At 40.5% G+C, this 27,783-nt stretch overlaps 1 protein-coding gene across 1 annotated transcript in view; it reads left to right on the forward strand.

Moving 5' to 3' along the window:
- The window catches only part of BIRC6 (baculoviral IAP repeat containing 6), a 293,548-nt gene that overhangs the window by 34,318 nt on the left and 231,447 nt on the right, over window positions 1-27,783 (forward strand). The window contains 7 exon segments of the mRNA XM_008174422.4: window positions 597-1,991; window positions 8,938-9,087; window positions 11,397-11,622; window positions 20,502-20,662; window positions 22,377-22,508; window positions 25,796-25,927; window positions 26,232-26,410. Of these exon segments, the coding sequence (XP_008172644.2) occupies window positions 597-1,991; window positions 8,938-9,087; window positions 11,397-11,622; window positions 20,502-20,662; window positions 22,377-22,508; window positions 25,796-25,927; window positions 26,232-26,410 (2,375 nt within the window).

Below are 27,783 nucleotides of genomic sequence, written 5' to 3' on the forward strand. Positions count from 1 at the left end.
TCCTTGCATTGTTCCAGTTTAATTAGACCAGGTTATATTTCAGCATTGATGGTGGTTCTTTCATATCTTATGATTGGTAGTTAGGAATACTGGGTGGGGGCGTGGTTTTGCTGGATGGTTTGTCAGCTGATGTGAACAGTAAAATATGGTGGTAGTGTAGCATGGGTTTATCAGCTAGGAGTGGGAGTCGAATCTGCCCTTCTGAGGGGGTCATACTGGGCTGTCTAGGTAGCTGGAGGGGGTATTGGGGTGTGTACAGCAGAGCCACTTGAGTGGCTTATGAGGTTCAGTATGGACAGCAGCTCAGGAAGGTAAGTTTGGCTTGATGGGAAAGTCTTCAGTTTCTTGTCCTCTATCATTCTGATTTGATTTTTCTTAATTATTTAAAGGACAGTTGTTAACTTTTGGGGAATAAATGTTTCTAGGTCTTTTCCCACGTATGGAAATGTCACATTTTTGTATCTTCTGTATATTTGGCGGTACATAGAGAAATGACTAAATGGTTGGTTAATAGAATTAGTCTATAATCTATACTTATTTGGTTTAGATTGTGGTGAATTATATATATATCTACTAATGCACTGTTTGTTCTAAAGGGCATACATCACAAAAAGAAACCATGGAGGTGAGCCTTGATGTAACAGCCCTGAGCATTCTTCAGCAGCCTGAGAAACTTCAGTGGGAAATCGTTGCAAATGTGCTTGAAGACACAGTTAAGGATCTAGAAGAACTTGGGGCAAATCCCTGTCTAGCTAACTGTAAGAGTGAAAAGATGAAGGAGAAGCATCTGGAACAACACAACATTCCCTTTCCTTGTTTATTAGCTGGGGGTTTATTAACATACAAATCACCTGCTACCTCCCCTGTTAGTAGTAACTCTCAGAGATCACTGGATGGTTTAAGCAGGACTCGAGGTGAGAGTGTATCAGAGCAGGGATCAACTGACAATGAATCCTGCACTAATTCAGAACTGAATTCCCCTCTGGTAAGGAGGACTTTACCAATATTGCTTCTTTACAGCATTAAGGAGTCTGATGAAAAAGCAGGAAAAATCTTTTCACAGATGAACAATATTATGAGTAAAAGTTTACACGATGATGGTTTTACAGTTCCACAGATCATTGAGATGGAGCTGGACAGTCAGGAACAGTTGCTGTTGCAGGATCCACCTGTGACTTATATTCAACAGTTTGCAGATGCAGCAGCCAATCTAACTTCTCCAGACTCTGATAAGTGGAATTCCATGGTTCCCAAGCCTGGGACATTGGTTCAGTGCCTGCGACTGCCTAAGTTTGCAGAGGAGGAGAACCTTTGTGTAGATTCAATCACTCCTTGTGCAGATGGAGTTCATTTGTTAGTAGGACTACGGACATGCCCTGTTGAATCCCTGAGTGCAATAAATCAAGTAGAGGCCTTGAATAATTTAAATAAATTAAATTCGGCACTATGTAACAGAAGAAAGGGTGAACTAGAGTCGAGTCTTGCTGTTGTGAATGGCACAAATATCAGTGTGATCCAGCACGAATCACCAGCAGATGTACAAACTCCTTTAATAATTCAACCTGAGCAGAGAAATGTTAGTGGTGGATATCTAGTGCTTTACAAAATGAACTATGCCACTAGAATAGTGACTCTAGAGGAGGAACCAATAAAAATCCAGCATATCAAAGACCCGCAGGACACAATTACCTCACTGATTTTGCTCCCACCAGATATACTGGATAATCGAGATGATGAGTGTGAGGAGCCTGTAGAAGAAATACATTTAACTCCTAAGAATGGTAATGGGAGAGAGAAAAAATCTGAGATCTCTACTCTTGGGCACCTGGTAATAACTACTCAGGGAGGATTTGTAAAAATTTTAGATCTTTCAAACTTTGAAATTCTGGCCAAAGTGGAGCCACCTAAAAAGGAGGGCAATGAGGAACCAGATATGTTTGTCTCTGTGATATACTGCTCGGGCACAGACAGACTGTGTGCTTGCACCAAAGGTAAGATACTTTTTTCAAAAAGTGATAAACGTGATAATAAAATGACAAATGTTAAATGTGGTAGAATGTTGACTGAGTTTCAGAACTACAAAAGTGCAACATATAAATGATCTTGAGGGTTGTATATTGAGGATGTTCTCAAATTCACCCCTGGGGTTCTAGAATTATTCCACATTTTAAGTTTAGGTGATCTCTCTAAAACTGGAATGTACGTTTCAGGTGCGCGCAGTGTATTGATAATTCTGTTCTTCATAGATTCATAGTTTAAAGCCTGAAGGGACTGTTAGATCATCTAGTCTGACTTCTTTTGTATTGCAGACCACTAAATTCCACCCACTTATCCTTGTATTTAAACCTAATAACTTTGTTTGACTGAAGCATATGTTCCAGAAAGACAAGGTGGGTGAGGTAATATCTTTTATTGGATCAACTTCTGTTGGTGAGAGAAGTTGGTCCAATAAAAGATATTCTGTCACCCACCTTGTCTCTCTAATATCCTGGGACAGACACAGCTTCAACAACACTGCATGTGTTCCAGAAAGGCATCCAATCTTGATTTGAAGACTCCACGAAATGGAGAATCCATCTCTTTCTTCCCTTTGTAGTTTGTTCCAGTGGTTAATCACCCTCACTGTTAAAAATCTATCTTGCTTCCAATTTCTTATTTCCAGCCGTCAGTTTTTGTTATGCCTTTCTTTCTTCACTCAATTAAATATTTTCTCCCCATGAAGGTATTTGTGCAGTAATAAAATCCCAATCCCAGGCCTAGTCTATGCTACAGAGGTCGACGTCAGGCAGCTTACGTCAACCTAATTATGTCAGTATCTACATTACAGCATTGCTCCTGCCGATGTAAGTGCTCTACTACACCGACATAATAACTCCACTTCCACAAGAGGCATAGGGCTTATGTCAATGTAGTTAGGATGATCCAGTGTCTGTGTAGACACTGTGTTTCTTACATCAGCTGGTGGTTGTCTTGTCAATTTCACAACAGAAATTGCTGTCCAGCTGCCCCTTGCTCCCCGGGAGAGCTGGGCAGCTGGACACTGCTTCTGCTCCCAGCTGGGAGCCAGGGCGAGAAGCCCAGGGTGGCTTCCCACCCACTCCTGGCAGGGAGCAGGAAGCCTGCCAGGAACCTGTGGGCAGCTAGGCTCCCAGCAGGGAGCTGCCAGCCCACTGCCTCTCCTAGGTCAGTGGAAGCGCTTCTGGTGAGGATGTGTACCACTGACCCAAAGAGGGTAGTGTGGACATGCTGTAAGTCGACCTATATTAGGTCAACTTACCTTTCTAGTGTAGACCTACCTTCAGTCTTTTTTGATAAGCTAAACTGGTTGATCCCTTTATTTCTCACTGTCGCGCATTTTCTCCAAATCTCGAGTAATTTTGTGGCTGATTTCTGCATCCCCAATTTTTTCAACTTCTTTTTATGGGTATGGACAGCACACACTATTTCATTATTGGTCTCAGCAGTGCTGCATACAAGGGTAAAATTTTCTCCATACTCCTACTTGCTACTCCTGTATTTATGCATCCAAGAATTTAACTAGACCTTTTTGCCACAGCATCACACGGGGAGTTGAGTTTCAGTTTGGGTCATTGATCTCCAGGATGCAATGCCCCATTCTATAGGTGTGGTCTGCCTTTTTTTCCCCTTTAGATGTCTGACCTTGTATTTGGCTGAATATAAACGCTTTTTTTTGAGTGGGCCTCGTTTACCAAGTGATCCAGATCACCCTGTATGGCTGCCTAGTTCTCATCTGCCATCCCACCAATCTTTGTGTCCTCTGCAAATTTTATCAGCAATGATTTTATATCGGGGGAGGGATAGCTCAGTGGTTTGAGCATTGGCCTGCTAAACCCAGGGTTGTGAGTTCAATTCTTGAGGGGGCCATTTAGGGATCTGGGGCAAAAAAAAAAACTGTCAGGGGCAGTACTTGGTCCTGCTAGTGAAGGCAGGGGACTGGACTTGATGACCTTCAAGGTCCCTTCCAGTTCTGTGAGATAGGTATATCTTCATATATTATTAATAATAATTAATAATACTTCCAGATCATTGATAAATGTTGAATGGTGTTGGGGCATAGTACAGACCCATGCAGAATCCCACTAGAATTTGATGATGATTCCCCATTGACATCTGCTTTTTGAGATTAGCCAGTTTTTAACACTTAATGTATTCTTTGATACTGTGTAGTGTTCATGTTTTAGAGTGTTGTGCAGGACTAAGTCAAATTATATTACATTTACCAGCCAAACCTGCACTCTAATCAAAGAATGAAATCAGGTTTGTGTGACAAGACCCATTTTTCATAAAACTGTGTTGATTGGCATTAATTAAATCCCTAGCTCTTTACTCTTAGTTAATTGAATCAGCTTTTCCATTATTTTGCCCAGGATTGATGTCAAGCTGCAACCTATAGTTATCTGGCTCACCTCAGCTTGCCCGCTTTGCATATTGGCACCATATTACCATTCTCCTAGTCTTCTGGATTTTCCCTGTACTCCAAGATTTATTAACAAAACAGCAGCAGGCCATAGATCTCTTCAGCCAGCTCTTTTAGAATTCTTGGGTGCAAGTTATCCGGGTCTGTTGATTTTAAAAATGTTTATCCGTTGCAGACATTGTTTAACATCCACCTCAGTTGCTAATGTACTAGAAAGTAATTCACATCCTCATGTGATAAAAGGATATCCTGCTTCTTTCCAAATATGGAACATAAATAATTATTGACAACTTCTGCTTTATTTGCATCATTAACAATAATTTTACCATCTCCATCTAGGCTTATACAATTGCCAGAACTTCTTTTGTTGATAATATCCTTATTGTCCTTGGCACTGCTGTCCATGGAGTTTCCCCAATGTTTTTAGTTTCCCATAATCAATTTTCTGTATTTCATAACTTCTAGTTTATATTGACTTGGTATCAGTTTCCTTTTTTTCCATTGTTTTGTTATTTCTAATTGCTGCTTTCACTTTGCCACTGAACCAGAGTTGGTTTTTAGGCAAAATTATCCTCTTTCTTGATTGTGGAATCATGGCTTTTTGACCATCTGCACTTTAAGTACTCTATTTTATTTACGTTTTTCTCTCTACATTTTTCTTATTGGTAAATTTTTCTCATAACTTTCCTAAGCTTTGGGAAATGAGTCCTTTTGAAGCTTCATTAAGACTGAATTCATTTAACATTTACAAATAGTTCTTAACTTAGTCTCAAAACATTTTATAAAGGGGGAAAAAATGCATTTTGTGAATAAGACCTTGATGGCTTCCTGTTCATAAGCACACCTGGCAATGATCTTGATATCATGAAAGCTAAAAGGGATTGGTTCTGGTTAATTTGTGGATGAATGTTCAAATTCCAGAAATAGCAACCATTACAAAATGTACCTGATCCGGATGTGTAAGGTGTCTGACACATTTTTCATTGAAAGAATTTCTCATACCATACTCTACTTCAGGGGTTGGTAACCTCTGGCACGCGGCTCGCCAGGGTAAGCACCCTGGCGGGCCAGGCCAGTTCGTTTACATGCCGCGTCCGCAGGTTTGGCCCATCGCGGCTCCTACTGGCCGCGGTTTGCCGCTCCAGGCTAATGGGGGCGGCGGGAAGCGGCGCGGGCCGAGGGATGTACCGGCTGCGGCTTCCCGCTGCCCTCATTGGCCTGGAGCGGCGAACCGCGGCCAGCCGAACTTGCAGCCAGGTAAACGAACAGGCCCGGCCTGCCAGGGTGCTTACCCTGGGGAGCTGCGTGCCAGAGGCTGCCGACCCCTGCTCTACTTCTTTATGCCATTAATGTTGGGAGAGCTGTCCTTTTCCAAAAATGAACTATTGCACGTCTGGCTGCTAGTAGTAATTGTGTTTATATGTCATTTTCCTGAGTCAGTAACCTCTTTGGATTGTAAACTAATAGAATCACTGAATTCTTTGGATCACCTAACTCTAGTTATCTTAAAAATTCTATTTTCCTTCAAAACAGATCATTCCCAGTATCTATGCAGAGAGGACCCTGTTCCTCTAAATACTCTCCAGTATTTGACTCCCATTTTTATATTTTCCTTACTTTAATCAGTCATCTCTCTCTCTCTCCACTTACGTTATTTTTTTTGCACAAATTGATGAGGTTTTTGGCTTTTCTTCAGATATTTTCCTGTTCTAAAGTGTTGAGAGTCTTATTGTCTAAATTTTATTAGTAATAATTCATTATATCATGAGGTGAGTAGGCCCTTTCAGGTGGCCTTTGCCATAATAAGTGTTTCTCTCCTCATTAAGGGTCTTGCAAGAGATTTGATGTAATGGTTTACTTGCAAGGAAGTCACAACTAAGAATTATGAATTATTTGGTGTTAATTTACATAATTTTGTTATTGTGGAACAGTTTTGTTTTTGTTTTGTTTTTTATTTCTACTCCCATACATTACATATTTTGGATTAGATAGCCCTGGTTGAATTTCTGGATTGTTTCTGATGCATGTGAGTGGGAAGGGAAGGGGGCTGTCTTGTGTTTGTATCAAATTCTGTATCTGAAGTCTTATTTCCCTCTTGTGTTGGTCTAAATCTTCTAGGTAAAAAAATAAAATCAATGCACTAAATTGCTATTTAAGTTCTATTCAATTTCTACCCATTGTTCTCTGGGTCACCATGATACCAAGTTGATGCTGATCTTAACTAAGCTGCCCAATAATGATTGGTGCTTCCAGTCCTACTGGTACTATTTTTAATATGTTTCTACTTGTAATATGTATCTGGAAGGTAGCTTAGAAACCTTCTCCCTGGCACATTAAACAGATGGCAAAGCTTGCAGATGAGCTCTCCACCAGACTAGAAAGCGGGGAGGCTGGAGGAATCCATCTGAAGCCTGAAAATAAAGCTACTTACTTGTTACAGAATGCAGTGGTGGAGGAAAATGATTGAAGTTTTTTTGTGGTAGAATGGATTTTGAAAATGCTGACTCTTTTGAAAACCGCTAATAGATTTAATACTATTAGTCCAGATTGAGTAGAATGCATTAGTAGTCGATATAGAGTATAAAATCCGTGATACTCCGTGGTTTCAGAAATGGTTTGTAATGATTGCCATAACCATATATTAGTGTTGGATTATTGGTAAATATTATACTAATGTTTTGTTGGAAATTTCATTTAATAATGCTGAATTTTTGTTTACTTGATTTGTATGGAAAAGTCAATTTTGACTTGCCCTCAGCTCAAAAATTAATTTTTTTTTTAATTTTTTTTTTTTTTTGGAAACTTGATCAAAATCAGTTCCCTAATTTTTGAGTAATGAGGGAGAAAATTCAAGTTTCATATTCAAAAATCCAGAACCTTTCCTAAATATGGATAACTCATGAATTGCTAAACTTTCAAACTCCCAGGTGGCAAGCTGTCGAAACTGTTAGGTCAACTTGCCAAAAGCCAACAAAACAATTAGGTAAAAACTGATTTTCTTTATTCCATTATAAAACTGCCAGTAAGTACAGAAATAGTCTTACTTTGCATTCATAATTAGAATGTCTGCATCCCACTGTAGATACATGTGTGAGAAATTAAGTGTTTGCGTCGGTCTCCATTATTCTGAAGTTTTCAGAACTTGGCCCCAAATGGAATAATGTTTTTCATTTGAGTTGGTCTGTTCTCACCCTTTTCTGAACTATAAACCCCTGTGCATCTGAAAGAGACTTACTCAGGTTAGATGTGGTCTGGACAGTGAAACTTCCATTGTATGAGCTGTATTCTGGAAATTTTCCAATAACTTCATCCTGAGGCAGACATCCGGTATAGATCATTTCAGACCAAACAGTTAAGGTTAGCCAAAATTCTAAGCAGCTGAAAACAGGATCTTACTGTGGGAAGTGTCAGGCAATCTCAATGGGTGGCACTCTTGCCTGCTGCTATAGATAAGAACATAGATGCTGGAACTTGGGGTAATGAGGTGCTACTGCACCCCCTGGCTTGAAGTGGTTTCCATCATATACAGGGTTTGCAGCTTGGTTCAATGGCTCTCAGAACCCCCACTATACAAATTGTTTCAGCGTCCCTGGATGAGAAAGTTTTAGTCTGGTAGAGATGGAACACTGCACCAATATCCATATGTGCCCACTGGGGGAGCAGGTAGAAGCAAGGTGCGTTGGGGTTGGGGGAACTTTCTCCATGACATAGGAGTAAGGAAGACATTCCATCTCGCATCTTAAATTCTGACTTAAGAGAACATAAAACTACAGGTAAGGAAACTAACTTTATATTTTCCTAAGAAAGAACAGCAAGAAATACATGGTTCACGAGAGCTACCCAAAAGTTCAGAATATCGGCAGTGAACCACTGGGAATTCTGTTAACTTTACTTTTCCGGTACTTAGCAAAGAGACACTGTAGCTGTTGGGCATCAAGTTTATAAAGAAAAGCTTAAAAATCTGCAGAAACTCATCTCTAGGTTCTTTTGCTTGCCAAGGCAAGATTACTACATGCCTAGAACTTAGTGGACAAGTGGATTTTTCAAGCCCTGACTATAAGAAGTTGAGGAAGTGGTATTTTATAGGGAATATGTTGAGTTGTTTTGAGTGGGTTTCCAGTTGAAATGTTGGTGTAGTATCAATGTATTATGGCAAGATTAGAATTATATGATACTTATGAAAAGGCTTATCAGAGTTGTTTTTGGCTTTTTTCACATGTACTGAGCTAACTGTCTTTTTGGGTATTCAAGGAACCTTTCTGGCTGATCTGTTTCCTTCATAATCATTAGCAGATGGAATAAACATTTGCATGGTTGTTTCTGTACTTTTTCTGGTAAAGTTTAAAAAATATACAGAAGAGCCTTCAGATGCTTCGCAACTACTGTATGTAATGACCAGATAATGATGTACTCGTTAACTAAAAGTGGTTGAGGAAATATATGTTTGTTTGACATAAACTTGTCTCAAACTACTTCTGTTAATGTCAACCACATTTTAGGTGGAGAGCTTCATTTCCTTCAAATTGGAGGAACCTGTGATGATATAGATGAAGCTGATATACTTGTGGATGGATCCCTTTCTAAAGGGGTAGAGCAATCATCGGAAGGCATGAAGCCCTTATCTAACCCTTCTAGTCCAGGCATTACAGGTAAACCATTCACATTTAAACACCACAAAATATATTAACCATATGGAGGGAGGGAAGGTGTGTGTGTGTGCGCGCGTTTTTTTTTTTTTTTTTTTTTTTTAAGCATGTCAAGTGATCATCAATAGTCTAGTCTTGTGGCTGCAAAAATACCCTAACTCAGTATTCTTCCCAGTTCATTTTATCTTTGCATGTTGCTTGATGTGGAGTGGGGGATAAATGTGGAAGTGACAGAGTTTTATCACTGCCAAAGCTAAACTTTCTACACCCCTTAAATAAGCCTGGTAAGCTCATTATGTTGAATTAATATCATGCATTCAACCTCTAACGGTTGTAATGGCAGGATTTATGATACAGATGCGATCTAATACTGCAGTCTAACATAAACATAACATTTTAAACATAACATTGGGTAGAAAAATCATATATAGTTGCCTGAACACTGGAGTTGACTTGGTATTCTTCAGATCCTACTATTTCCAATGCATTTTAGAAGCCTTTTTTTAGTGTAAAAGTATTTCAAACTATGAAATTTATTAGGCAAAAAAGAGAATGGAGATTATTTATTCTGTACAGATTCCTGAAAATCATTGATTAATCCTGGCTTTCCAGGGAAAGTTATGGTCGTCGTCTCTCAGAGTTTTTAAAAGCATTTTTATTTGTAAACTGAAGCTATTTTCATGTGGACTTATTGATCTGCTAAACAATGAACTCCAATGTCATTTTTAGTCATTTTTTCAGAACAGAACTGGACTTTAACAAAGGGCAGGTGCATTCCCTCAACTAGGGTTATTAATACAGCGTCTGTGAACTCTTCTGATTGTTTCCCTCTTCCTGTACGTTTTTCTCCTGACTTTATTGGGATTTAATCTTGTTCCAAGCTGCAACTTCATTCAGATACTTGGTTGCTATCTGGAAAGATTCACTCCTTCCCCCATACTGAAGGAAGCAGCTGGCTCTACCGCCCCAATATCCAGTTCACCACAAACACCATATCTAAGGCTTGTCTTCACTGTAGCAGTTAATTCAAGTTAATACAGTTGACTTATTTCACTGTAGCCTAGCTTGAGTGAGAGCGGCTGGACTGTGAAACACTGAAGATGCACAGTGATTTGATTGCCAGTCTAATTCTGCTGTGTAGCTAATGTGATTAGATTAGCATCTGAGTTGAGCTAGCTTGAGCTGTAGCCCATATCTACATCTCTACTGCATTAGGAGCGTAAGCATCTGCATCACATATATGTCGAACCATACACTCTGAACAGATCACCTAGCTCGAGTTTAAAGCTCCACTTAACTCAAACTAGAGGCCGTTGTGTGTGGATGGGAGTCAGGTTAGGGGCACCCCATATGTTTCACTTTGAGCTAATACAGTGAAGACAAGCCCATAGTTTGTCAACTTAGCTGGCCACTACCTGGATTCTTCTCTTTTCATATATCCTTATCAATTATTAAATGTTTATCAGGTCAAATTACACTTGTGTATCTCATTGCCATAACTGGGGTTGACACAGGTGTAAGTAATCGTTTTAGTAAAACCATTCTTATACACAAGAAGGAATAGAATTCTACTCTCACTTATGTTGGCTCTGTAGTGCTAAAAAGAGTTAAAATAATAACTTACTTTAGTCACAAAACAAAAAGACTTAGTATACAGGAAGCAGATCTGTTGTGGTAAATTGAAATCTTTGAATAATCACTTCAGAGTAGAGCCACCCTATAAGCACGTTTGCATCATAGGGAGCTTTTTAGAACGAGGGTAACCCTGCATCATTGTGATGTGTGGTTTAGCCTTTTTTTATTCTGTGCTAGGTGAAATGGGTGTATTCAATTTTTTCATGGATGCTGACCTTGCTATGATTATCTATTGCTTGGTCTCATGAAGATTACACTACAGCAACAAGTTCTACTTAACAGTAGCTTTAGATCACCGAGAGGCTGCAGCTGGGGTATTTCATGTAGAGAACAGTGTTAAAATTATTATACCTCAGTGTCTTTAGATTATTACATAGCAATTCCACATCCATAACAACAGTTTTCTCTGAATGGAAAGATTTTGACATGAAGTGAGTCAATAGATATTAAAAAGAAACATTCTGAAGTGCAAAAATTAAAGTTTTTGAGCAAGTTTGCTTTTAGGTATGCTGACTTCAAAACTAGCTGATTTTTTTCATGCCTTTTTCAGAAAATCTTCAAACACCTTTCTAGTGTTAGAGCAGCTTGGATAATTTTGAAATTTGGTCTACGATGTTTTGGAGAGGAAAGTATATGTAGTAAACCTGTTGTTTTTTATCCCCTTCAACAATTATTAGGAGTTGATCTTTTGGTGGACCAACCATTTTCCCTTGAAACATTGACATCCTTGGTGGAATTAACCCGTTTTGAGACTTTGACCCCACGATTTTCAGCCACTGTACCTCCATGCTGGGTGGAAGTCCAACAGGAGCAGCAGCAAAGGCGGCATCCTCAACATTTACATCAGCAACACCATGGGGATGCAGCTCAGCATACTCGGACTTGGAAGCTGCAGACAGATAGGTAAGTAGAGTAATGGCTCAAGAAAGATTGGGGTGGGTGAGACTAATTTATGTTGCAGTTGGTGTAGTAGTATAAGCTTGCTTCTTCTAATTGTTTTTTAAATAGTTGCACAGACAAGTGTGTGAACTAAAAACAAACAAACAAAACTGAACTGTTCATTCTTGATCTTTTGCATTGGCTCCCCTGCTTGAGGTTTCCATATTTGTCTCAGTGGACCTTGAAACTATTTGATTTGTTGGGGAAGAGTCAGGTGCATCATCAACCTATTACAGTAATTTGTGGAAGTCAATAAGCATATGGTTAAGAGTGATCCAGTTGATGTAGTGCACTTTTGACAGGGTTCCCTCACCAAAGGCTTTTAAGGAAACAGGGCTTGTCTGCACTTTAAAATGCTTCTGCAGTGCAGCGTCTTCAGTGAAGACACCACCTGCTCCGATGGGAGTCTCCTCCTGTTGGTGTAGACAATCCACCTCCCTGAGAGGCAATCGCTAAGCCGACAGAAGAATTTTCCTGTCTCCTAGTGCTGTCTACACTGGGGGTTAGGTCGGTTTAACTGCGTTGCTCAAGGGTGTGGATTTTTCACATCCCTGAGTGATATAGTTATACTGTAGTTATACCGACTTAATTTCCTAGTGTTAAGAGGGAAGGTCCTCTCTTGGCTCAGTAGCTGGTTGAAAGATAGGAAACAAAGGGTAGGAATAAATGGTCAGTTTTCACAGTGGACAGAGGTGAACAGCATCAGGATCCTCCAAGGATCTGTACTGGGAGCTGTCCTGTTCAGCATATTCATTAATGATCTGGAAAAGGGCGTGAACAGTGAAGTGGCAAAGTTTGCAGATGATACAAAACTATTCAAGATGGTTAAGTCCAAAGCTGACTGTGAGCAGTTGGAGGAATCTCTCAAAACTGGATGACGGGGCAACAAAATGACAGATGAAATTAAATGTTTATAAGTGCAAAGTAATCTACATGGAGGGGAAAAATCCCAACTATGCATACAAAATGATGGGTCCTAAATTAGCTGTTACCACCTAAGAAAGAGTCAACATGAATAGTTCTCTGAAAACTTCTGCTCAGTGCACAGCTGTGGTCAAAAAGGTGAAAGGTACGTGAGGAATTATTAGGAAGGGGATAGAAAATAAGACAGAATGTCATAATGCCACTATATAAATCCATGGTGCACCCACACCTTGAATACTGTATCCGGTTCTGGTTGCCCCCTCTCAAAAAGGATATAGCGGAACTGGAAAAGGCTCAGAGAAGAGCAACAAAGATGATTAAGGGTACATAATAACTTCCATGTGAGGAGACACTAAAAAGATTAGGACTATTCGTCTTAAAAAAGACTAAGAGGAGATATGATATATATGTCGATGAAATTATTAATGTTGTGGAAGAAGTGCATTATTTACCTTTTCACAAAATACAAAAACACCTGGTCACGCGGTGAAATTAATAGGCAGCAGTCTTAATACAAACAAGAGGAAGTACTTTTTTTCACAATGCACAAATAACCTAGGAGAGACATTGGCATGGGATGTTGTGATGGACAAAAGTATAAGTGGGTTCAAAAAAAGAATAGAATAAGTTCAATGGCTATTAGCCAAGATGGCAGCCCCATGCTCGGAGCGACCCTAAACCTCTGACTACCAGAGCGGAAGTGGAAGACAGGGCTGGATCACTCCATAATTGCTCTGTTCTCTATACTCCCCTTGAAGTTCTAGCAAGGGCCACTGTTGGAGACAGGATACTGGGTAAGGTAGACTCTGGGGTGACTTAGTATGGCAGCTCTTACGTTCTTATATTCTCTAAATCTCATAGATTTTTCCAAAATCTCAGATCCAGTAAATTTACTGGACCAACCAGACATTCTACATGTGGCTTCTTGTTAGCTCACTGCTTGAAGTATGAAGTCTAGTTTCCCTGACTTTTCTACTCCATGTTTTTCTCAAACTTAAATTTAGCTAGTTTAAATGGGGGAAAAAAAATTCTCTCTGCATGCCTAAGATACGCGAAGAGTGTGGGGAGAAAACTTTGAACTGTTCATACATCTTTCCCAGTTCTGAATCAACTTGGGAAAATGACCTGCGAATCGCTGTGGACAGCTTAATGTGCAGCTATGGTGAAAAAAGCAAAAAAGGTCATAGGAGGCACAAGGAATGGAATGCAGAATAATATGGAAAATGTTATATAAATAGATATAATATTACAGAATTAGAGGAGGGTCAGAGAAGGATAATGAAAATGATTGTGGGCATGGGAAAAGTCATGAAGAGAAACTGAAAAGACTGGGATTGCTTACCTTAAAAAGATGAATAGAAAGGGCATGATAAAAGTATATAAAAACAAATGGTATAGAGAAAACAGATTGGGAGTTTGTTGTGCGAATGTCATAACAGGAGAACAAGAGGGATGTTCAAGGAAACTGCAAGGTGGGAGTGTCAAAATTGATTAAGGGAAATAAATACCTTTTCACTCAACATGTAGTCAAACTGGAATTTACTGCCCCATGATGTCACTGAAGCCAACAATTTATCTAGTAATCAAAAACAGATTGGGCACTTAAGAATATCCAGAGTTATGACCTGTTGATGCAAAATTTTGGAAGAGATTTAACCCAATCCTTACCCCCAAATCCTCTCATGCTTCAGGGTTTAAGCAAATCTTTCTGTGGGATTAGTATAAGACCTTCATGAAGGCAGATGGTTTCTCTTTTCTGTTATGGGATTCTTAAACTTTCCTCTGAGGCATCTGCTACTAACCACTGTCCGCTAGTTCAGTGGTTTTCACTTTTTTTTTCTGGTGACCCAGTTGAAGAAAATCTTTGATGCCCGCCACTCAACGGAGCTGGGGATGAGGGGTTTGGGGTGTGGGAGGGGCTCAGGCCTGGGGCAGAGGGTTGGGGTATGGGCTGCAGGGTGGGGCTAGGAATGAGGGGTTCAGCGTGTGGGAGGGGGTCAGGGCTCTGGGCTTGGGGTGCAGGCTTTGGGGTGGGGCCAGGGATGAGGGATTTGGGGGCAGGAAGGGGTTCTGGGTTTGGGGGGCTCAGGGCTGGGGCAAGGGTTTGGGGTGCAAGCTTTCCTCTGGTGGCTCCCGGTCAGCAGCATAGCTGGGGTGCAAAGGCAGGCTTCCTGCTGGTCCTGGCATCATGGGCCTCGCTGCGCCCCGGAAGTGGCCAGCAGCAGATCTGGCTCCTAGGCAGAGGCGCGCAAGTGGCTCTGTGCAGCTCTCGCCCACAGACATCGCGCTCCCTCACCCCCCCAGTTCTCATTGGCCAGTTCCTGACCAATGGGAGTGAGGAGCCAGTGCTTGGGGCGAAGGCAGCGTGCGGAGCCCCATGACACGACCCCCTCTCCCTCCCTGCCTAGGAGCTGGACCTGCTGCTGGCTGCTTCTGGGGCGCAGCGCGGTGTCGGAACAGGAAGGGACTAGCCTCCCTTAGCCAGACAGCACCGCCAACAGGACTTTTAACGGCTTGATAGGTGGTGCTGACCAGAGCCGCTGTGACCCAGTCCCATCCGTTTCGCGAGCCAGTTCTGGGTCACGACCCATGGTTTGAAAAACACTGATCTAGATGAATCAGGGGTCTGATTCAGTGTGACAATTCCAGTGTTCCTATATAAGACACGACTGCACACAAGATGGTTTACTGCTTTCCTCTGTATTTGCTTACCTCTGTGTCAGGTCAGTAACTTGAACCTCTGAGCTGGTCGGCCCTTTTAGAATGGATTGGCCACATCCATGATATATTATGTTTTGAATGATTAAGTTATATGTCCATGTCATAGCAACATCCTTTTCATTTATATAGGGCCAGAAGTGTGTTAAGTGCTATATAGGGGGGAGGACTGAGATGCTTAGTCTAAGCTTAGATTAAATATTCAGTAATTCTTCAGGAAATAAATTTTTTTGCAAGAGTTGGGAATGTTAACTGTGGTGTCCTGGACAAACTTGCATCATGAGGAATTATATTCTGTATACTTACATTCCTGTTCTATTTTCAGTTGTAGAGAATTTTTCACTGCATCCTTAAACAAATCTAAACCAAAATAATCTTTCTTTCCCCTTCTTTTCCCCAAATCCTGAAACAAAATCACTTGTGCAGTATTTCTGGTGCTGAATAGTTGCCATATTCAATCCCAGAAATGGCATTTCTATGTGTTCAGTTTGTAAAGAACTTTAGGATTCTTCATGAGTGTATTAACTACCTGTGTGCTAAAGCTGAATTTGGAATGCTGTTCTAACAACCCCAGTCTTCCTTTGCTCATAACTTCCTCAATTCTTCTTGGCCTAATATTTTCCATGGTTAGTCTTTTAGCCTTAGTGGTAGCACCATTATAATAACCACTTGCCAATCGTGTGTTTTTTGTTTGTTTTTCTTCCCCTTGTCAGGTTGCAATTTGCATACTGACCAATGGAAGCTCCTGAACCCTGACTTTCTTCTTCAGCAGGGTCTTTGCACTTGGATCTGCAGAGGCAGAATTAGATGTCATGAAACCTAAACAGCTAACTCTTCAGTTTGTTGTAGAGAGATTGTGGACTCCTTTCTGAAACTGTGGAATTAATCCTACATTCCATAGCTGTCAAAAAGATTTTGGAAGGCTGGCTTAGTTTGCTGTAGGAGCAAAGGTCTAGATTCTTTTACCTATCTGACATCCTGGAGTGTTTCTTAATAGGCTTCCACAAAATTCTTTGCTATCTTACTGTGTAGATCTGCTTTAGGAACTTCTTTGCTTCTCTAAAAGGAAACCGGTTCTTCCCCAGATAACAAAGAAGCTCTCTTTGAAAATTAATCCTTGGTTTGAACACTGTTAGCTAGAAGAAAAAGGAGACACTACTGAAAGTCAGGTACTTATTGTAGAATTAAAAGAAAAGATGAAAAATGCTTTAAAAGGTCAGCTGAAAAAGTTACTCCAGGGAGATGGTTTTTCCTATTTTTTATTATAACAAGGAGAGAACACAAACTATATTTTATTATTTAGATCCTTTTTCTGTGTCACAAGTTCTTGCCCATTTGATAGCCAATGGGAATATTGGTGCTTTACAAAGCAGTATTTAATATGTGGACACACAGACACCTGGAACACATGCTAGTATGCTAGAACTATATGTAATGTTTAAAAATATTTTGCCTTTTTTTCTTATGGAAAATGCTGCGCAAAAGACTCTTCCACCATGTGCGGAACAGAACTAATGGTCAGACAACAAGCAATTAACCTTAATTACTGGTTATATGTTCCTAGATCCTGCAGTTTAATGGTGCATTACCACTGCCCGAGAGAGTTCTGACCTTGAAGATTAATATTTCAAAAATTTAATAAAAAGATGTTAGAAAATAGTTATATCAACGCTTAATATACTGCAAAGAAATTGTGCAGAAGACAGTGATATGTAGCATAGTGTAAAAAACTTAGTTCTAAATAATATATTTATAAATGTCCTTTACACATGCACTGAAAACAGTCAGGAAGTGCAGTTCTTCTTCAAGTGATGGTCCTTATTTTATTCCACTGAGGGGTTATGCGCATGCGCCCAGAGCTGGAGCTTTTAAAAGTAGTAGTGTGCATTGGTCCACACATGTGCCCTTGTACTGCCTCATGATTTTGACTGAGATGATAAAGGTCAGGGCGGACCGACTGCGCCCTCAGTTCCTTCTCACCATCGCATGGTCTGAGTCAGAGCTTCTGCTGTTCTCTCATCCCTTGTGATGCACTTTCCAAATGTAGTGAGAGAGACTGATTTATTCTTGTACATAGTTAGCATTTTGTTGTTTTTGTAGTAGTTTTTAGTGGTTTTCATAGGATTTGAGGACTCTTGGGTGCCGCTCTGGCAGTTTTCTTGCAAACCATCCTTCTCTCCCCGTTGTACCCATGCCTGGGTACTGGATTATGCCAAAGATGCTGGGGTTCAAGATCTTGAACCCATGCCCTCTCTTGTTTTCAATCAGTGACAAGTACCAGTGCAGTCCATACTGCTTGGGGGAAGCATTCATGGCCCACCTTACAATTTCCATACCCAGATGTGGCCCTTGGGCCAAAAAGTTTGCCCACCCCTGAAGTATGTGCATAAGCATGGCAGCAAGTCTTCCTCAAGGACCAAGAAAGACACTGCATTGGCCACAAGTTCCAGCCACAGAGAAGTGGTCTGTTCCAAAGCGCACAAGCATGACAAAATGTTGCAGTGCATGCTGGATCTTCTGGCCCCAGCTCCTGAGCGGCATGCCCCTTCTGCACCGGTTCTGCCAAAGTCCTGTGTATCATTGGTTCTGAGGCAGCTTCCAGTTCTATCCATGAACCATGCGCTGTTGACTCCGGGGAGGCACAAATCTTCCCCCGAGTCTCATGAACTGGCAAAGCGCCCTTTCTCCACGTACCAGAAGGGCAAAGTTTCCCTGCATTTACATCCTAGATTTCTTCTGAAAGTGGTTTCCCGCTTTCACCTCAACCATCCTGTAGTGGGGCGGCTGCCCCACTCCAGGAGAACTGGGGTTAAAAGCAGCCCTTGGAGAGGGTTGTGGCTGGGACCCAATTAAAAAAGGGATTAAGAGCAGCTGAGAGAGGCTGGTGAGGTAGTTGGCCCCAGGTGTGGCTGGCTCAATGAAGCCACAGCTGGCCCTGATAAAAAGGCTGTGGGCCAGGAGACAGTTTCACTCCAGCCTTGCAGTGGGAAGGGCTTAGCTGCTTGGGAGCACGGGGTACCTGAAGCAGAACAGTGCTGGGGAAGGGCAGGCAGAGCTGGGGAGCTCTGGCCTGGTGAGTACACAGGCTGAGGCCTTGCTAAAGGGAGTACTGGGGCTGTAGGGAGACAGCTGGCCCAAGGCAGTTGGTCCAACCCCCTTGCCAGTGATGAATGGCCATTACAGACTACAGTCTGCCCCAGAGAAAGGGGGCTAGATGACGACTGGCAGTAGCCACTAAGGCAAGATGGGCACAGAGGGTTGTGGGTCCCCCCTGGGGGGGGGTGAGAGATACCCAGAGTGTTGGGGTACTGCTGTGGGCAGAACCCCAAGGTAAGGGGCACTGGGGTCTGGGAGGGACACGGGCCTGAGGCTGGCAAGACACTGGCCAGCAGGGGGCGCTCCAAGTGCTGGAATGGAGTTAATTCACAGATGACCAGCAGGAGGCGCCACGCTGGAGAGTCTGCACACCTTGCTACCCATCCCATACATTTATCTGCCTTTTTTCTGAAGCCGCATGCTAAAGAGGAGGAATGACGTCTTCACTCCCTCAGTGTCTTAGCCTTTTATCTGCAGAGGAAGAGGCTGTTCCGGAAGTCTCTGAGGCTATTTGTTGCCATAGTGGAAAAAATTAAGGTGCAGGCCATCTCCACTCAGTTTCGAAGTGGGTTTTTGGGTGCATTACGCTTTATCAGTTATCAGGGCTGTCTCCACCCAGCGGGATATGGGCCCATGCCAAAACAGTGCAAACATCAACTATGACTGCGCTTCACAACGTGCTTCTTACGGACGTATGCAAGTCAGCCATGTGGAGTTCGATACACACCTTCTCTTCCTATTATGCACTGGTGCATGACTCTGTGATGGATGCTTCGTTCAGTGCAGTGGTACTCTGTTCCATGGTGCTATCATCTTTCTTGTACCTTCTTCCTCAGTAGGTGCTGCTCGTTAATCACCCTCGGTGGAATACAATGGGGACCATCATTCAAAGAAGAGGAGAAGGTTACTTACCTGTAACTGGAGGCTCTTCAAGATGTGTGGTCCCTATTTGTATTCCAGTCTCACCCTCCTTTCCCCTCTGCTGCGGATCTGGTAGATTTGTGGAGAAGAAATTGAGGGTGCAGTTGGTCTGCCCTGTCCTTTATTGCCTCAGTCAAAACCATAAGGCGGTAGCAGGGCACATGCGCGGACCAACGGACACTAATACTTTTAAAAGCTCTGGCTCTGGACACATGGAGCATGTGCATAACCCTTCAGTGGAATACAGATAGGGACCACTCATCTTGAAGAACCTCCAGTTACAGGTAAGTGACAACCTCTTACTTTTGAAAATGTGTGTAATGTAACACTTGGAAGCATGATTAATTTTATGTTAATTGCTTTTTCTTCAATTTGAGCTACTTTTGTAAACCTTAGTGTGTCAAGCTATGAAACTTTGATCATTGAGGGGTACTTATTGTCTCAAGTTTACACTTTCAGTATAAAACAAAGTTGGCTTCAAAAGGAAAAATGACTCATTAAAAGAAAGCTGCACCCATTTTGCTCAGCGCAGGCTTCTGAGTGTGCACCTGGTAAGAAGCACTTCTCATCCTGTATAAATTGTCAAATGTATTTCAAAATTTTGAATTGAAATTAGTATTTTGAGCCTCCTGCAGGTGGCCATGATACTGTTAAAAAGTGACAATGTTTGACACCATCAGTGAAGAAGGCCAACTTCAGAGATTGCCAACCAGATCCTGTCATGCTTTGGTACAGTTTAGCCACTGGAAGACCATTGTTGTTTAAGGAAGTATTTTCATTGTTTAAATACTGACTTAAGCCTCAAAAGAAATGTTAAGTATTATAGAGGCAGTATTGTAATGCAGGTAGTAGGAGGTTCTGTGCTTTTTCGCCAAACACATTGATTCAGCCAAATGATTTCCAAACACATTGGTTCAGTATCTTATCAGTTGGCTTTCAATGTTTTCTATATAAACTGGACATGGTTAACTGCAGTTTAATGTACTTGATTTTGCTTCAGAGATTCATGTTGATATTGAGGGAATATGAAGGAAGCTTAGACTGACTAATGTAAAACTTCATCTTTTCTCATTATGCTAGAGAAGAAGTATATGCAGAAAATAAAGTGGATGCTGCTGCTTGTTTGGTTGTATTGAGCTTGTAGACACGGTGTTATAAAATACCTAATATTTTTTCCCCAACAGCAACAGCTGGGATGAACATGTTTTTGAACTGGTTTTGCCAAAAGCCTGTATGGTTGGACACGTGGATTTCAAATTTGTTTTGAACTCAAACATAACAAACATTCCACAGATTCAAGTGACTTTACTGAAAAATAAAGCTCCAGGCTTAGGAAAAGTCAATGGTAAGAAAATAGATCTTCTTTTCTCAGACTTGTTACTTTTTAGGTGTGGTATTTTTACTGATTTAATTAGAGATGAAATAAAGATTTGTAGATATCTCAATTTTACATTTACTTAGTAATATCTTGCATTTTAACTTTCTTTGCACAAATGAACATTTATTAAACATTGGGGAGCAAAAATAAGAAAAACATTAAAATAGTCAGATAAGCACAGATTTTAAAACCTCAATGTTGTATAAAGAAGAAAAAAATATAGCTAAAGCAACAACAGTTTGAGCTGAACTTACATGTTGTCCTACTACTGGAATCTGATAATGCATTAAGAGAGTTGCAGTGTCAGACATAAATGACGGCGCTTCTGAGGTGTACAACAAATTTTCTTTTCTAAATCAAAGGATTAAAAAAAAAAGAGGTAATTCTTCCAGGTCATAATTAGAAATTCAGTTTGCAGGTGTCCATGACTAAAGGGTGTCTGAGTGCCTTATGAGGGGGGGGGGGGGAAATCTAGCAACTAGAATTCCATTGAAATAAAGGTTGCATGACTGTGAATTTAAGAGAAAAGAAAAAACAAATTCAGAGCATTTTCAGAGAATTTCCACTCCTTAAGCCATAGCTTTAAACAGTGGTATAGAGGCGTACTGCTGAGTTTTTTTTAAAGAATATCACAGAAAAGTTGCTGTGTTTCCAAGGGAACAGTATTCCAGAGTAGCAGTCTCTCAGTGGGGAAAGTATATTCTCTAAGAGTACAATATGACTAAGAATTTCAACATACAGCTTACCTGTGGACACAGGACAGAGGGAAACAAATGCTCCCACGTTTGACCTGTGTTCTTTAAGACTTGATATGAAGTATTAGTCATAAGATACTGAAGCACTCTTGGTGACCTCATCCAGAGATGGGGAAAATACCCCACTATTTGCTGGTCTGGCTGAAAATGAAGCTACTCTTTGGCCTTATAATTCACCCTCATTTATCCCAGCAAGTTTGGGTCTTATTACTTGCGGGCTGTCTTCTGTGGTGTGTGTTTTTTTTGTTTGTTTGTTTGTTTGTTTTTTTTTGTTTTAATTCATTATACAAATAGTAAAACTGGAGAGCTAAATAGGGTTTAACTAGAGCGGGGAAAATAACTCAATGTTACAATAATGTTTATTTAAATAAAAAATTGATTTAGATTCAGTTGTTACTCTTTTGTGTTAGTGTTCTATGAATTTATGTATTTATTTATTTATTTTAACTGGTGAGAAGCTCATGGTACAGAATATTTGCAGCAATAAAAATGTGACTTTATGAAATGGAATATCTGCAATGGAAACCATTTAAGAGTTATACTTAGTCAGGGAACAGAAACATACCTATATGTCCAATCAAACTAACAAACACAGCTCTGATTTTCAATATCGAACATAAATAATTGCTTGAGAGCAATGTATTATTGGTAAAAATTATTTGTCAAAAATAAAACTCAGACTGATAAACTGCTCACAAACAAATTGAGGACAAAGACTAACTTCATTTAATAAATGATGTGTTCTGTTCTAATTTTAGTACTAAGGGGAGTTTGTCAGCAGCTTTAGGATTTTTTTAGTAGAGATGATTTCAGTGAATTTTGAGCAAAAACTTAAATCATAAATCTGCTATAGAAGTTAATGTTTCTGGTTTTCATTAACACTACACAATGTTTACCAAATCTTGCTAATATTTTTTATTTTCCAGAAGCAGCAGTAGATAGACAGATCACCTTTCCTTTATCTCCAGCTCATAGTATTGAAATGGAAAGAAATGGAAAACCAACACTGGTTGAATTGAATGAAGAAATGCAGAACATGGATGTAGAGGAATCACAATGTGAGTTTAATATGGTTATTTCCCTCTGGAAACTATTATATGAAAAATCTTCAGAGATCACATTGGAACATCTATGTAAATATTTTCAAGTAATTTAAAATAAAAAAAAAATGCACATCCTTTACGTTTATGCTGGTCAACCCTATTCAGTACATTTGGCAGTTGCTCCTTTCAGTGGAGACTATACTTCGCTGTTGAAAGCAAAAATTAACTGGTGGCGACTTTGATTTTTGGTATTGTTAAATCAAGGTTTTATTTTAATTTAGAAATTATGCTATAGATCATTTTAGCAGCTGTCAAGCTGATCTGTCATGTCTTCCACTGCAACATGGTTTTAAGTGTTGCTTGAGTTAGTTTTCAAGGTAAGTGACCTTTTTTCATTGCATATCTTATTTTCCTTAGTTTTAGCATCAATGCCTTCAAAACTTAAAATATCCAGTAAAAAATTCCTAGCTACTCACACTAACTTTACAGCCTTATCAAACTCACTCAATCCCTTCCTCATTTAGCTCATTACAGCAGCTTTCCCCCCAAAACTTGAGAGAAAGTGTCTGGAAGGATATCAAATTAGATCTGTGAAGGGGTGACTAGTGCCTAGAAGTAAGTGTTGGGACTGAATAAGTGTCAAAAAACCCAAACTTCTGTCACTTACTCCTTCAAGCTAAGTCTTACTTTCCTTCTTTCTTTGCTTCATGTGGTGACCAGGTTTTCAAAGAGAAAACCAGGATACTATTGCAAGGTGTGTTTGAGATAAGGGAAAAGTTTTGGAGAGGAGGGTGTCAGTGGTGGGGAGGAGGCACGCACAGAGGTGGGCAGATTAGAATTTCAGTACATGGAAGGAGAGAAAAAGCTTCTGAAGTTTTTCCTATTCTCTCCTTATCCATCTACCCACCCCTCATTCCCTTTACCTGCTGTCCCGTCCTTTTGAAAATTGAGGTTTGTTTATTAAATCAGGATGGGAGAAAATATTTACCTCTGTACTTGTCTCTTTGCTATTTTTCCCAGCCCATCATTCTATTTTCTGTGTTAATTCTTATGTTCTGCTTCAATTTTCCTATCACCTCTCATTCATTACTTATTTCTTGCTGTCTTCCGCCTGTTTTCAGTTTCTAACTTTTTGTGCTTTCCTTGCCTTTTTTGTGTTCTCTACATACTCCTGCCTCATTTTTCCTTCCTATCCCCACTCATTTGTTTACAAATATGCTAATTGTTATTGCCAATCCCTCAACCCATATCAATCAGCTGCCTCACTTTCTTCTCCTGCTGCCATTTATTGGAAGCCTGGTGTGCCCTCCTCCTTAACTCTTGTCTCATTTCCTCACTTTGCCAAGGAGATGGGTGGGGGGGGGGGGGAGAAATGTAGGGAATATGAGTGAATCTAACTGGGGATGCTTCTCAACCTGAGACACTGTCTTCTGTGGCTTTAGGCAACACAGAATTCTTGATCCTCTGAGAAATCATCTGAGATATTCCATCTGTGCTAGTATGCTACTGCCTGTGGGCCTCTAGAAGCTGTGAGTTAGTGAGCTGGAACAGCACCAGTTGCTGTTTTGTTTGAGACAGAGTAGGTAAGCTCAGACAGCGAGGTGGGTTAGTGGGAGGAAGCCCCTACTTTACAGTCAAGATTTTGAAGCATCAGTTTTGGGACATTGTTGGTAAGTGACATAGGATTTTTTTTATTAGTTATGAATTGGTCCTTTATACTTTAAATGTACCTCTGACTGCATTTAATATAACCATTACTTGGGTGTAATAAGGACTGATTAATGTTTAAAAGTACATCACAGTTTCACTTTTATAATTTCACAAGAATGGAAAGTACCATTGCAATATTCTTGTCACCTCTGATCTGATTGTTTCAATAAACATCAAGGGTTTTTTATGGCCTTGCTTGTGGCTGACACTGGTATTTTCAGCCTCAGCTGGTAAAAATAAAATATTCTATACTCTTATATGAAGCAGCAATTAGAATACAACTCAGATTACATATGCTTATTCTAGGATTACCTCTTTCTAAATAGTTCTACACTTCAGGTAGTGGTAATGTGTAAAAAGCTTAGTAATTGCAATTGCTATTTATACTGAGATCCCACTTGAACATCCCAATAAGGTTCAAAGTGCCCTATTGTGCGAGGTGCTATCCAAATGTTTACAAATATGTGGTTTTTCCCTAAGAATTGAGTCTCTCAACTTCATTGTATAAAAATGCTTGCATCATTCTTCTCTGAAGCTCTTCTTTTTCATTGCTAATATCTGCTTTTGTTGCCATTCTTTTTTTCCCAAAGTTTATTTGTAATATGACAACTGAAAAATGAGGATTTGCAATGCAGATGTTGACTGACTCTAACTTCAAACATGGTTTTAGTATTTTAGAGCTCTGCGCATATACCAAATTTATATCCGCGGATGTGGATATCCACAGATCTAAAGTGGATATCCGAGTAGTTGCAAGGGTCTACGAGCAATAGCAGCAGCGAAAGCAGCCGCACATCTGGCTGCCGCTTGCAGGAGCCAGCGTTCTGCATGGGCAGCAACTCCGGCATGACTCAACCGACCCCAGCCCCGCCCACTGTGATGAGTACCAGGCTCAGTGGCTTGCACGCTCCCAGACTAGCGTGCCCAGGGACAGCTGCTGCTGAGTCTGGTACACCCCCCCCCAGTGGGCAGGGCTGGGAGCAGTTCAGCCATGCCAGAGGAGCTGCCTGTGCAGAGCGCTGGCTCCTGCAAGCGGCAGCCAGATGTGAGGCTGCTTTTGCTGCTGCTATTCCCAGTAGAGCCCTGCAGCTCCTCGGATATCCAGGGATATAAATTTGGTATCTGTGCAGGGCTCTTAAGTATTTGCATTGGAGTGATCCCATCTCCCTCATTTTGTCTTATTTAAATTGACATTTTCATCTGCTGCCAATGAAATCTAACATGAGCTTTTTTTTTTTAAATTAGGACCTGTGATAGTTGTGGCTCAAACCACTCTATCAGTTCACCATTCTACAGGCCATAAACTTGTGCAGAATTTTGATATTCTTTCCAGAGCATCAGCTGTGTTATATGTACAGTATATCTGAAAACTGTACTTTTTTGAGAACTTTCTGAAAATTAAAAGTACATAATTTGACTTAGAACATAGCTTAGTTATTTCTTAAATAGGTGTCAGCTCACCTATCTTACAGTCTAAATTGAAGTTTAATATCTATCCATTTAATTTATGAAAACGAATAACTTATTTTGTAACCTAACCTTATTTGATGAGGCCATATCCATGCTACTTAAATCATGTTGTGTTTTTTAAGGTCTACGGTTGTGTCCATTTTTAGAGGATCATAAAGAAGACATACTATGTGGTCCAGTATGGCTGGCTACTGGACTGGATCTGTCAGGACATGCTGGGATGTTGACATTAACAAGTCCAAAGCTTGTTAAAGGTAAATTAATTTATTACCTTATCTCTGTAAAATGTGCATTACTAGAGTATACCCAATACTTCTGAGTCGAGCGATCTCGGTTAGGATTTATCAGATTAATTCCTCATAAGACCCCGTTAATTATGGACCACTTACACCATATAAATCCATGTTTAAATGCCTGTTCTTTAATGCCTAGAATTTATACTGAATTACTAAAAAATACTTAACTCAGGTGGTTGTGAATTTTAGCCATCAAATTAAAATCTCTTCAATTTGATATAGTACCGATGTAGAAGCTCTTTCCCCTTTTTGTTTTTTCCAGGTATGGCTGGGGGCAAGTACCGTTCATTTTTAATCCATGTTAAAGCAGTGAATGACAGAGGAACAGAAGAAATTTGTAATGGTGGAATCCGGCCTGTTGTAAGGATGCCATCTCTAAAACCTCAAAGTAGTAAAGGGAATTCCCTTGCTTCATTGTTGGCCAAAGTTGCAGCAGGCAAGGTATTGAATAATTAACATAGTTGCAGCTATATTTTATGTATATTAAAGCTTCAGAATCACTTGTATAAATTGCCATTTTGGAAATGAAAGGTCTCTTATACGGTTACCATAAGAGACTTAAAACAAATCCTAGTGAAGTTTTGATTAACTGTATAAGTTTTATACCTACCAGAACTGTAGTTTAGGATCTTGTTTTTCTAGCAAGAGGTGTGATGATAACTATTAAACAGTAAAAGATCCATTCTCTCACTCAAGTCTTCTAGGCCTCCCATTGTTCTTAGAACTCTCTCTGTATCTAAGTGCACCAGCAGTATACCTCCTTAAATCCCTTCATTGCTGAACCCTACGTGTAATCCAGTGGAGTTAAAAAAAAAAAAAAAATACATACCCCAACACTTTTTTATATAAAAAAAATCCTACATTAAAAGAATGTTATTAAGGCTACAAAGTCAAGCACTAAAAATATAAGAAACACCAGTATTTAGGTTGCCTGCGCAACCTTTTTTGAGCTCCCTTGTGCCTGCATTATGGTAATCTTTAGTTACATGATCACATACTATATTTTCCTAACTTGACTTTGCAACCTTAAACAAAAATCCTATATTAAAACAACCTTATTTGCCTAGATTAAAAAAAAGAAAATATTTCATCGTGTTGACCCATATTGACACTCACAAGGGTCATCAGCAGGCTAGGAAACTTTAGATCCACCACACAGTCCTCTGCCTCTTGAACTGATGGAGTAACTGATAGATTGTCATCCTTCATTTAGATCAGCACTAGAGAGGGGTAGGACACTTTTTTTTGCCAGTGGGTTTCACAGATTTGCTGACAGCAGAGGTCTGGTGAGTTTCAGGAATCTTGGAGCCCGTTCCAAGCTTTGGAGGGGAGTGTTCCATAGTGGGCACAGACTCTTCTGCCCATTCCCCTCCAAACATCACCCCTTTCTGTTCCATACCCTCTAGCTTGTTCCTGTCTTCCCTGTCCCTGATGCCTTGTCATAGTCCCATGCTCCTCACCTAGCCAGCCCCAATTTCTAGTTCTTGGGTTTCTCTTCCCAGTCTACTTGCCCATATAGTCCCAGTTCCTCTCCCTGTGACTCCTTAACTGATCTGTCAGTCTCTCCTCAACCCTGCCCACATTCCTGGTTCCCATGTGCTCCTTGGCCAGTATCTCCCCCCGAACCTCTGCTCCTTATCCCAGATTTGGCAGGTCAAAGTCATTCTCCCTGGTTCCCAGTCAGCCAGTCTTTCTCTCCTAACTGCAAATCCCAGTCCTGTCCCAATTTCCTCCTCCCCTTTCCCTGTCGCAGTGTCCATTCCCTCTCCTCATGGCTTTTTGTCCCAGCTTATTCTGCCTTTACCCCTTTACAG

The sequence above is a fragment of the Chrysemys picta genome, chromosome 3 (assembly GCF_011386835.1).
Source record: "Chrysemys picta bellii isolate R12L10 chromosome 3, ASM1138683v2, whole genome shotgun sequence".
NCBI classification, from domain to species: Eukaryota; Metazoa; Chordata; order Testudines; family Emydidae; genus Chrysemys; species Chrysemys picta.